This window comes from Sylvia atricapilla, chromosome 4 (genome assembly GCF_009819655.1).
Source record: "Sylvia atricapilla isolate bSylAtr1 chromosome 4, bSylAtr1.pri, whole genome shotgun sequence".
Classification (NCBI taxonomy): Eukaryota; Metazoa; Chordata; class Aves; order Passeriformes; family Sylviidae; genus Sylvia; species Sylvia atricapilla.
In genome coordinates this window covers 70037628-70049795 of record NC_089143.1, presented here as the reverse complement: position 1 = coordinate 70049795, position 12168 = coordinate 70037628, and the positions used below count along the sequence as shown (strand labels likewise).

General features: G+C 51.1%; 1 protein-coding gene across 2 annotated transcripts; it reads left to right on the top strand.

The window, feature by feature from the left end:
• Nucleotides 1–2268: 2268 nt before the first annotated feature.
• LOC136360777 (16 kDa beta-galactoside-binding lectin) lies at nt 2269–5030 on the top strand. 2 transcript variants are annotated; one of them, XM_066318337.1, is made up of 4 exons: nt 2269–2314; nt 3942–4021; nt 4156–4327; nt 4819–5030. In XM_066318337.1, the coding sequence occupies exons 1-4, from the start codon at nt 2306–2308 to the stop codon at nt 4960–4962; spliced, it is 405 nt and encodes a 134-aa protein (XP_066174434.1). In that variant the 5' UTR covers nt 2269–2305; the 3' UTR covers nt 4963–5030. The 2 variants fall into 2 exon arrangements, with proteins under 2 accessions (XP_066174434.1, XP_066174432.1); XM_066318335.1 differs by lacking the exon at nt 2269–2314 and adding an exon at nt 2500–2541.
• Nucleotides 5031–12168: the final 7138 nt, after the last annotated feature.

Below are 12168 nucleotides of genomic sequence, written 5' to 3'. Positions count from 1 at the left end.
GAGTGAGAGGGGCTTGCATAGGGCAGTGCCTCTCCCTTTCTCCCCCAGGCCTTCAGAACGCACCCCAATCCTCTGCCTGCCTGCTGTGGGTGCACGGAGACTGAGTCCTTCCCTGTGGGAGCTGTAAGCTGGGCTTTGCCTCATGCTGTGCAGGGAGGCTGGGATCATCCCTGAGGGGTGGGATTGGCCAGTGTGGCCTTGCTTTGCTGCCTGCCTTCCTTTACCAGCTCTCTAAAGAGAGACACCCACTGTGCCCCCTGGTTTTCTCCCACTTAATCCCTGGGAAAGATGCAGGACAGTGGGGCAACTCAGCATCGTAGCCTCAGAACAAAGACCTTGCTGGTTTCACAGGGCTCAGGACAAGCAGTGTTTTAAATTGAAAGACCAAAGGCTTTGCTGCTAAACCAACCGGGCTGCCAATGCAGAACACTCAAGGAAAACAAACAGCACAGTCTCCATCTGTTATTAGAAAGGTAAGTCACTGTCTGAAGGGTCAGAGAAGGAAACTTCACGCCAGAAGAGCAGCTCACATGAAACATGTATTCTGGGAGTCAGAGGGCCCAGCACTGAACGGAGGAGAGAAGTCTCCAGGGATTTCACAGAGCTGAAAGGAAAACAAATACACAAACCCAACCGACCAAACAGATTTTGCTCAATCCTGCACACGTGCCAGCAGCCAGAGAACAACTGCATAGTAACCCAGGCACCTAAAGCCTGTCTCTAACACGTGATCCTGGCTAGCACCACTGGAGAATGGGGTTAACTTAAGGCGGAATTAGTTGGGATTTCTCCAAACTCTCCGTGGAGGGGGGTTGTTCTCAGTGGCATTTGCTACCTGCATGGACTCTGCTCCCATGGTTAACTCCTGAATGACTCTTGTGCGTGCACAGGGTGGCCGGGGACCTGAGCTGGAGGTGAGACCACGTGCAGGATTTTCCCTACGGCTCTTTCAGCATTTTGTCCTCTTTTATGCTCCCCAGTCACAGGGCTGCAATCCGAGCTTGTGACTTTTTAGTCCAAACGCAGCTCGGCTTTGCTGAAATGCCACAGGAATGTTCTGAAACGGGCGTGTGGGATATCTGGGGGGCTCTTTGGGGCAAAGGATGGCATCGGGAATCAGGATGCTGTTCCTGTAACAGCTCTAATGAAGTTCAAGCAGCCTCCTGCGGGCAGCACGTTTCCCAGCACCACCCAGCCACGAATCCCTGCCCTGTGTTGTGAGGCACCTCGCACGCTGGTCACAGCTCAGCCTGCAAGGAGCACACTGCGCTTAGACAGCAGCTCTCACTGCGGGTTTACAGGCAGCACTGGGAAGCTGCCTGTCGTTAGCGTCGCTTCAGGGAAACTGAGGCACGGCGGCCTGAGGGCGCTGCTGAAGGCCGTGCAAAGGTCCGAGGCGATGCAGTGACACGGCCCCACCAAGCGCGGCACATCCCTTCCCCTTGCCCTGCACAGCCCCTGGAGGCGGTCATGCTCGCGGCTTCCTGCGGCCACAGGAGAGGGGAATGGCAGGCGCTGGGCACTCTGTGGGATAGCGGCCTCCTCCCCCGTCCTCCCGGCTGCACACAGCCCTGCCCGGCCTCTTTCTCCCCTAACAAAGCATTTCTCTTTTCCCTCCGGAGCCTTTTGCAAGGCTGGAACGGAACCAGCGAGATGGTGCTACATTTCAAAAGCCGCGGCCTGAATTCTCACATCCACTTAGAGCCCCACGCCACCAACCTTAACCTTTTAGGCACTGCCGAAGTGCTGACACGGGCTGTACCAAGGCCATGGTTTTCATTTAAGTGCAAGCAGCGAGGATCTGTCCCCAGGACCTCCCGCCAGTCCAGGCTCCTTGCAGGCTCCAGGCTGGGCTAGGAGAGCACATCCAGCCGGATCCACTTTGCAGCAGCAACGCGAGGACTCCCAGCCCTGATTTTAGACAAAAAGCAGCCACCTCGCTTCCAGCACAGAGCAGCGCTCCAGCTCCTGGGATCGGAGCCAGCAGACGCCGCGTGGCTGCCAGGAGAGCTTACAGCAAGGATTTTTAGGATCCTGCAGAAGCAAACAACCATTAGTTCTTAAAATCATCCACAAACTGCCGGCAAAGACCGGTATCACCAGAGGTCTCCGGCTATCGTCTCCCGTTCCTGTGAATGGCTGGGAAGCTCCGGCCCCAAGAGCTGCGATTGATCAATCCCCTGGCCGGCTCTCCCCCGATCATGTGATATTCCTGCCCGGCCGAGCTCAGCTGCCCGAGCTGCGTCACTCCGGGCTGGGAGAAGGGCTCAGGGCTGCTCTGCCTGCTGGGGCTGGTGTTTGCAGCATGGAGAAAGTGAGTGCCGCCTGCGAGCCGGGGTGCTGTGCCAGGCAGCGCCGGGCTGCCGCCGGGGTTTGGGCGTGGTGACCGAGGTGGAGGATTAGCCGAGAGGGAATGCAAGGCTGTTGTATGGCTGTGGGAGGAATAGTTAGGGCTGAGCAGCCGCCTTTCTTCTCCTCTTCTCTAGCGCGTTATCTAAGTGGGGAAGCCGAGGAATGTTTATATTCTCAAGTACTCTAAAGGTTTGGGTCCATTTGCAACTCTACGGCTTCCAGACTCTTCATAATTTTTTTCCCCTTAATGGGTGTATTTTTCTTCTGGAAAAATGCCTTTTTGGTGCAGGAGTGGGTTAACTCAATGCAAGAGGAGAGGAAAGCAGGCTGACAGTGTATTCCAACCTACCTCTGCCCCCCAAGCTTTTCTTTCCTCGAAAGACCTCTTCCCCACACCCCCGGGCGCAGCGGCTGCGTTCCAGAGGCAGGAGGCAGAGTTAGCGCTGGGGGGATAAGCGGTTTAGTGACTCGAGGAACCCTGACCTCAGTAGGCTGTGTGTGAGCAGAGCAGGGAGCAGGCAGGAGGGAAAGGACAGCCTGAGGGGGCTGGGGGACAGTGCCAAGCAAACTAATTTGCAGTCTGCCTCCCTACCTTGACCAGGCACACGGTTAAGTAGCTCAGTACGCTGCTCCTGTGGCAGCTGGGGAATCACCTCCTGCACTGGGCTTCTGTGGCCACGTATGGTAACTGGGGGGGGGCGGGGGGGCTACCAAGGTGGCTTCTGTGAGAAGCTGCCAGAATCTTCCCCCATGTCGGGCAGGGCCAAGGCCAGCAGGCCCCAGGACAGACAGAGTGCTGGTGGTGGCAGGAATGCCTCTGCGATAACACCCAAGGCCAACTGTCCCTCTGCAGCCCACGGATGTCAACAGGCAGGCAGGAATCCACTTGCAGCCCGGAGAGGATTCTGTGCTGGAGCAGGGGGATGGATGCCTGAAGAAGGCTGTGACCCCGTGGAAAGGGCCCCGTGTTGGAGCAGTTGGCGAAGAGCTGTAGCTCACATGGAGGACTCACACTGGAGGGGAGGACTGCGGGGGAAAGCTCCTCTCCTCCAGCAGTGGCAGAAACACCCTGTGATGAACTGACTGCATCCCTCCTTCCTTGCCTCCCTCTGTCACAGAAGGCTAAGAGGTAGAGCCCAGGAAGGAGGGAGGGAAGGCATTTTTAAGGCCTATTTTACTTCTCATTATCCTGCTCTGATTTTAGTTGGTAACAAATTAAATTGATTTCCCCAAGCTGACTTTCTTTTGCCTGTGACAGTAATCAGTGAGTGACCTCTCCCTGTCTTTTTTTTCAATTCATGAACTTTTTGTTGTATTTTCTTCCCCCATCCAGTTGTGACAGAGTGGCTTTGGTGGGTACCTGGCATTCAGCCAGGGCCAACCCAGCACACCTTCTTGTCACCTTAAGATGCTGCTTAGGGGAGTGGGAGATCTCCGTGGCTGCTGGGACAGGCAGGTGGCCTGACTCAACTCTTCCTCCAGCACAAACCCCATGTTTGGGGGCTGCCAGAGGTGCTTTGTGTCCTGGCCAAAGCAGGATTGGAAGCCTTGCCTTGGAATAGATTAACTCCTGTGGTTTGGCCCTGCAGGGACTGGTTGTTACTCAGCTGGATGTTGAGCCTGGTGAGTGCATCAAGGTCAAAGGGAAGATCCAGTCTGATGCCAAAGGGTGAGTGAAAGTGATCATTGGATTGATGAGGCACTGGAGGGGGAAGCCAGAGCTCCTACTGTGTTCAGCTTGTCAGCACTGGTAGCTGGAGCTGCTGCACTGGCACTCCCTCTGCACTGGCTCTGTTTCTCCAGGTTTGCTGTGAATGTTGGGAAGGACAGCAACACCCTCATGCTGCATTTCAACCCTCGCTTTGACTGTCATGGGGACGTCAACACTATCGTGTGCAATTCCAAGGAGGATGGCGTGTGGGGGGAGGAGGACAGGAAGGCTGACTTTCCCTTCCAGCATGGTGACAAGGTTGAGGTGAGGCCCCGGGGGTGTGTACAAGGCCCTGGCACTGAGGGGCTAAGGGCACAGGTTTTTAATGCTGCCCTGTGCCTCTGTGATGCAGAAGGGAGTAAGCCTTGAAAGGGGAATGAGCCACAGGGGAAGGGTCTAGCAGCTGAAGCAAGGAAGTGTCTAGAGCTGTGCTGCCCGAGTCAATGCCCAGCAGCTCACGTGTGCTGAGTGCCCCACTCTGGGCTCCTGTTGGAAGCCATGCACCTCAGAGCAGTAACAGCACTGAGGTGAGACTCAGACTGGGTCTGTCTCATCCCACAGCTGCAGAAGCTTCCTCCCTTCTATGCCTCTGCTGGGCAGGGAGGAGGCTGAGCTGCTGAGCGTGGCCTTGGTGGCAGCAACAACCACCTTGCCTGTCCTGCACCCAGACTGGAGGTAGCGGGGAGTGAGCAAAGCCTGGGAGGTGTGATGTGTCAGCCTCCATTCCTTCCTCCCCCTCTCATGGCTCTCTACAGATATGCATCTTCTTCGATGAAACTGAGGCAACGGTGAAGCTGCCCGAGGCAGAGTTCAAGTTCCCAAATCGGCTGGGCATGGAGAAAATTGAATACCTGGCTGTGGAGGGTGACTTCAAAGTCAAAGCCATTAAGTTCAGCTAACAGCTATAGCTTGGTTTGTTTTGTTTTCTGCTCCCTGTGTAGTGAAATAAACCAAAACTTGCAATGGCTGCTTCCTCTGCTGTTTCCTGCTCTAATCTGCTTGCTGCTGTGGGTGGGGTGGGCAGGGAGGGGATGTGTATGCAGCCAGTTTCCTCCTTACACTGCAGCCTTGCAGCTGGTACTGAGCTAGACACAAGCCAGGCAAAGCCTGACTGACTGTGAGTGAAGCTGCCTTAGTAGTTGCTGCATTCACCCTGCTGGCTACACTGAGTGGCCCCTGTCTGGTTTCTGGAGTGCAGGGCTGGTCCCAGCCAGGAACAAGTGTGTGTTCATTGTGCCATCGCTGTCCATGGAATGCTGCTCCCTGCTGGGGGTGGGGGACTGACAGGGGACACACAGCATGGCTTGTGCTCTTGCCTAGAGCTTTGCAGTGCTCAGCAGTTGCATGCATTGCAGGCTGGCACTGGTGTACCTGGGGAGGAGAGAAGAGTGGGCAGGCTGGGCTACCTGTGCCTGCTGGGGAAAAGATGTGGAATGAAAGGTGAACCCTAACAGAAAGCCTAGGACTGACCTGAGAGAATCCAGGCTGTCTCTGGTGCTCGTGAGGTGTTGACACTGCCAGAGACAGTGGATCAAGTACTGTGACAGGTCAGGTATGGGTGACAAACCCTGTGGCAGCCTGTGGGTCAGTGTCTGGAACACTTCCCTGCTAAAGGGCTGTATCCAACAGAGTTACCGGGGCATTTAATCCTGAGTGCACTGAGCACACCTAACTGCAGTTAGGCAGACAAAGAAGGGAAAAAGCTTAATAAAGGATTGCTTCTGCTTACAACCTCTGTGCTCATGCAATGCCTTGGAGTGTGTCTGCTCCTGCTCTTTCCCCGCAGCCTGCTGGTCATGCTGACCCAAGACAGGGCTGGAGCTGGGACTGCTGCAACATTTGAGGACCCGATGGAAAGGAAGTCCTGCATGCTGTGTGGAACTGCGAGCCTGGACATATTTGCCTCTGTGGCTGTGTGACTGTGCTACCCAGCACGGCTCAGTCAGTAACAGCCTGTGCAGGTGAGGCCTTCTTAGCCAAATGCTGCTCCAGTGCTGGAATGTGATCTGTGTTGGCGAATCTAGGCACAGCTGCTCCTTGAACAGCTGAGCAGCTGGGCCACCTGCTTGGGCAGGGCAATACCCCTCTGTGTGGTATTTCAGCCATCCCAGGCATTTTACGGGGAGGCTGACAGGCTGCCTTCGTGTCAGCAGCACTGATGACTGTCCTGCACTGTAGCAGCTGCTGGGAGCTGCGCATCCCCAGGGGAGATGACAGGAGCCCGGCTGCACTGCAGGGCAGGGCCATGGACAATGGAGAGATTCATTCCTGTCCTCCATCTACTGCATCATTTATGGGACAGGAGGCTCAGTGTTTAGAGACTTGGGTGCGTTTATTAGGGGAAGCTGAAGACAAGTCTTGCCGATGCTTTGCCTTACCAAGTAAGACTTAGGATTTTTGTGTTTTGCAGGGTATATGGGTGGGGGAGTTGGGGAAGAGAACACTTTTTGTCTTGTTCCTCCCTCTGTCACGTAACCTGGCTGAAGGTAAGTTCAATCAGGTGTGTGACACTAAAAAAGTACAAGGCCCTGATGTAGCAGGAGCACAGGAGAGCTTACAGCCCTGTCTGTGTCTCCGTTCCAGGCTGCTCTGCTCAGGTGAGGTCTGTGTGTCTCAGAACTGACAAGAATAAAGCTAATCCCATTTTTTTTGGCCCTTAAGCTGGCAGTCCTGATTGCCAAGTAGGTTAGCCACAAGTGTTCCTGACTGCGGTGCTCAGGGTACAAACAGCCCGTTCCCGGGGGCCACCCCCCTCCTGCACTTCCCACAAGAATTAATTAGCTTTATCCTGCTTTTTAGTGCTGGCAGTTACCACTCAGGAGAAAGGGTAGGAAGGAAGCATCCCTTTGCCAGCATTTCCTGCTGCCTGAGTCTTTTCTCCCATGCCCAGGAGCTATAAATAATTCTGTTCCTCTAAATGACACTAGTAAATTCACAGGCCCCTGGCTGGCTCCTGGAGTGGTGACAAGGCTTTGTCTCCTGCTAAAGCCATCAGGAAAGCCAGAACTCACGGCCTGCTGCAGAGGAAAGGGTCACTGTGAATGGGAAAGTGACGCTTATCCCTGCCAAGTGTGCTCTCCTGAACACAAGGAACTCATGTCAAGATTTCAGGGAGAAGCTTGAGCCCTGCTTGCTGTTGGGAGGAGCAGAAAGCACCACAACATGGCCTAAGGTTGCAAGTTTTCTTTCTTTTTTGAATTTAAATCCTGCACAGTGTGCAGTCACCATTTTAGTTCTTTAATTCAATCAAGGCGAGAGAAATGGGACCTCAACCCCCCCTACAAAAGAGCACTGCGGCTGTGTCTTACAACATGGACACTTAGTTGGGTGTGAGGAGAAATTTTCTTCCATGGAGCAGGCTGCCCAGAGAAGTGGTGGAGTCACCATGCCTGCAGGTACTTAGAAAAGGTGGAGATGTGGCACTCGGGGGCACAGCGGTGGATTTAATGGTGTTAGGCTCACAGTTGCACTTGGCCTTAAGGGTCTTTTCTAACCTAAATGATATTATCAACACGGACTAAGTGATAGGTGCTTTCACCTCATACCTTAGAAGATGAGAACAAATAACCAGTTGTAAAAAAAGATGACTTTGGAAGCAATAGATTGGACAGGAATTAAAATCTCATGCACAACTTAGAAGAGCAGTGATGGCTAAGACAGACCAGCAGCTTTGTCTTCACAGAAAATAACCTCTCCCTGAGCAGTTCACATTAACTTCACTCGACAGAAATAGGCCATCCAAGTGGCTACACGAGCCTGCATGTGGCACTGATTATCACAGCCTCAAAGCACAGTCAGAGGACACTGTGCATGCAGGAACTGGATGCTATGGAAGCTGAGGGGCAGCTCTAGGTGGGGCAAGAGAAGCCAGTGGTGTCGCTTCCCATGGAATTTACAAGCAAAATGTTGCCTGACAATTTCTTCCAAACAATGCACATACAAAATTAACCATCAACAAACGGTGTACAAAATGAGGAGGCTGACACCAGCCAGCTCTGGTGAGAGGTTCCTCTACCCTGTTCCTCCCTTGTGCCCTCACCTCCCTCAGCCCCAGTTCCAACATTTACAAACCAAAGGGCACTTTACCACTTACTTTAGAAAGTCAGCCTTGAACCTTGTGATGCCTTATCTCATAACTGTTCTGGGGCAGCACACAGGAAGCCATCAACACATCATTCCCCTTTTCCAGGGTGTGATGGAGGTCTGGGCACATGACTGGATGTTGATGGGGTTGGATATCCTTGGGGTCAGGTGGGTACAGACTCTGTACCTGTCCTGTCTGGGCTGTGGGCAGGAGCTGAGGAATGAGGGCAAGTCCTGCCATATTGAGACGCCCATGGTGTGGGCACTCTCCCATCCCCACAGGCCAGCAAGCTTCCCTCCTTTCAGAAACCAGACACCTGATGCTCCCACCTTCCAACAAACAGGGATGTTTTACCCCTTAAACCTCCAATCCAGCTGCATGCTGCCAATGTGCCCCACGAAGAGAGGAAAAAAAAAAACAACCCACCCCGCATTAAAAATACAGCTTTACTCACCTTTTCTCAGCAGGCTTCAGGCTGAGACGTGCATCCTCCTGCACCTCCTCAGCTCTGGACTCCTGTCTGGCTACCTCCAGCCCAGCTGCCCTTCCTTAACCCTGACTGACACACAGGTGTTGGCCAGAAAACACAGCAGGAGGGGTGGGCAGTGAGCCCTGCTGTGCTTTTTAGGGTTTTCCTTGGTGTTGCTGAGGGCTGGCTGTCCAGAGCCGCTCACCAACAGGGCTCCCCTCAGGTAAAATGATTCCCACCAAAAATTTGGCAGGAAGAGCCATGAGAAACTTCTGCTCAGGGCCTCCTTTCTTTCCAAAGTCATGGCTTCTCATATTCCAATTTCATCCCTTCTAAGCTGGTGAGGGCTGTTTGTTTGTTTGCCTGTTTAACCAGAGTTTTATTTTACCTCAGTAAAAGCACAAGCACCTCGTGAGCAGTTTCCCCCATATTCTGTCACATTTTCACCAGCTCTTATCCTCTCCAGCTGAATTACGTACTTGTTGTTTTTTTTTTTTTTTCTTTTGCATTTCAGTTCTCTAAGTTCATTTATTGCTAAAACAAGAATTTTAAAAGTATGACTGGATTTTGTCATTTGAAATCCCCCTGCTTCTCAGTGCAGACCTAGCAGAAGGCCAGGGCCTGAGGCTGCAAACCACAGAGGAAAAAACTGCCTGGCTCACATGTACCCTGTTTCCTATATGGTGTGGGGGAAAACAAGCCCTTTTTCCTAATCCCCAAGCAGGCAGAGCTACACTGCCACCCCTCTCAAGCTTGTCTGAGGGTGCTGAGCCTGGCTGGCTCCATCTCCCCGACATCTTGAAGCGAGCAAGAAGGAGGCAGATTTTTGCAATGAGTTTTGGCACTGGTGCACACCAAGCTGCACAAAGGCTGGTCACAGACATACATCACAACACAAAGGCTGATTGTTCAGCAACACATGGATAGAAAAACCCTGCAACACACCAGAGCTGCACGACACTTGGGTCAGGTGCAGAGGCACCAGCAGCACTCCTGTGGGAACACAGCCAAGCCGTAACACTGTGCCACAGTCGGGACACAGCCCCTGTGCAGAGGTGTAAAGGGATAAACAGCTCTTAGGTAAACACTGGCTTGGAGGGTGGTTGAATGAGGCATGGAGAAACCGGGGATGGGGTCTCTAGGTGTGCCTCAGTTTGCTCACACTGATTTAAAGCAGGGGCTCTTGGATGAAAAGCTTGCTCTGTTCCCTCTATTGCAAAGGACAGGATTTATGTGGAGTGAGTATGGAGTGCTATCCAGTCTGCTTTACTTGCTTCTCTTAAACAATCATGACAGCAACTGAGTTGTAAAGATGATGGATAAACTGACACATAAACTGTTGTCATGCTCTGGGTTTGACCAACTTTATCAGTAACTTTCACAGAAGATCTTGTGTGCAAACTCACAACCAACAGACCCTGGTATGTAAACATTCTTTACTAGATTTAGTCTTGAGGAAGGCATCTGATGTGAATTCCTTGTGACTGTCAGTTGCCCAAGGGCTCTGATAAAAAAAGGCCAATTTTAAGTTGGATCCCTAGATTTTCCTGGCTCTTGTGTCACATGCATGTTGCTAAAAGCACGTGAGAGCTGGCCTGCTTTGACTGGAGATAATTTAAGGGATGCTGACCCAGGAAAAATGCTGTTCCTAGCTAATATGCAGATGCAACAATGGCATTGGTTTTGTGCAAGGAGATTTTACTTGGAACTGACACCATGTGTCAGAAGTGTAACTGCTTTGTCCTTACCAGGGTTTTCCTCAAGTCACTGAAGGGAGATTCGTGCTTTGCCACTGTGCCACTGTGCCACTGACAGCTGAAGGTGGCTGTCACACGATCCTTCAACAGTCCATGACTTACCTGGAGACAGCTCTGGAGAAGGTGCTTTACCCAGGTACCATAAATTAACTTGGGAAGGAGTCCCACCCATTGTTACCTAGAAACAGAGGCCACCCAGGCTGGCAAATAGGCCATGCTGTCATCCCTGTGGCAGGGCAGGATGTAGGGCATTCCACAGTAATATCCAAACCAGATGTTTCTGTTATAAAAATAAGGCTCGTTTATAGCAAAAATTGCCAGGGTGCTGAAAACCCCTTCCCCAAGATGGGTTTTGGGTAGCACAGCAGATTATGCTCGCTGTATTTGGTGTACTGGCTTTCTTCGCTGCAGCCACTGCAATACAGGTTCAGTTTTAAAAATCTCATGTAGCCAGACCCAAAAATAGAGATTTGTGTCAGTAAGTTTACAAGGACTGGACAGGAAGTGTAAAATTCTATCCCTGCTATTCCTATGAAATCATGTAATCAGCCTGGGAAATTCTGGGTTTTCATTATCCTTTGGTTTCATAACCACGAGAAAAAAGCAAGGTGCGATAAAGAGCAATGAATGCACTCCCCTTTTTGCCAGAGGTAAAAGACGTAAATCTTTTTGCCTGAGAAGTAAATCTTCAGGCTTGCCTGATGTTTAATTACCTTTAAATACATATCAAGTACATATATCAAGTACATATACCAGGTGTACTTCTACCAAACTCAGTAAACTTTGCAGTTTAGGAGGGTGATTTTTGAACAAAATTGTGCAAAGAGAGTTTTTCTGCACTTGCCACAAAAATTGTGGCTTTAACTCATTTCTCACTTGAAAATAAAAGCTGTTATAAAAATATCAGTGACTATCACTTGCCTTATTAGCTGACGTTTCTGTGTACTGTGGGAACACACACAGGACTTGCCTTACCCACCCCAAACTTGCTGGAGGTGCTCCCCTTGCAGCCATGCAGGTTCCTGGAGTAAACAGGCACATCCTGTTTGGATTGAGCCTCTTCCTGACCTGAGGATAAATGGCAGGACTTGTATTTTTCAGGAAAGAATTCACTAAATGGAAAATACTACACAAACGCCTCCCAGATCTACCATGTTGTTGTGAGTTGTTTTGGTAAGTGTAAGATGGAAGGGTGGCAAAAAAAAAAAAAAAAAGAATCTGAATTAAAAGTGTTTTTAAATCTAATAAATTAAACTGCAGCAATGGGTAGGATTTTTTTTTTAGGGCAAATGAAATGTGTTGATTGGATTGAAACAGCAGCTCCTCCCTCTGTTTCCCTGGAACTCTACTCAAAGAGGGGCCTATAAATCATGTTAGTAGAGATCCCTGTCACACCTCAGGGAAATCTTTCAGGCTGCAACAGAAACACAGAATACAGCTATGAGTATTCAAAATAAGGACAGAATTTCCCCCACATTCCTGCAGTGAATTTCTTGCTTCATGCTAGCTTGGACTCCTGAGATGCAAGTTGCCAGAAAAGATGTTTGAACTCCAGACTCAGAGGATCACAGGGTCCAGAAAAAGAAAAATTTGTTATTTTCTTGGCCAAAATCTCCTTTGTAAAGCCACTTAATGGTATCTTTAGCATCTGTTGAAACAGGGTGAAGCTGCTTCTGGTAGCCCTTTATTATATTAAAAAACAACCACAACAACAGCAACAAAACCACGATGAGATGTTTCAAGCTACTGCATGACTATCTTTGGGGTTCCCTCTTTTTGTTAAGATCTTCACAAA

Excerpts from the sequence above, each read along its gene's own strand:
- LOC136360777 (XM_066318335.1), top strand. The coding sequence starts at position 2,515 with ATGTTTATATTCTCAAGTACTCTAAAG. Across the intron at positions 2,542-3,941 it reads TATTCTCAAGTACTCTAAAG|GGACTGGTTGTTACTCAGCT; the intron begins GTTTGGGTCCAT and ends TTGGCCCTGCAG. Across the intron at positions 4,022-4,155 it reads ATCCAGTCTGATGCCAAAGG|GTTTGCTGTGAATGTTGGGA; the intron begins GTGAGTGAAAGT and ends CTGTTTCTCCAG.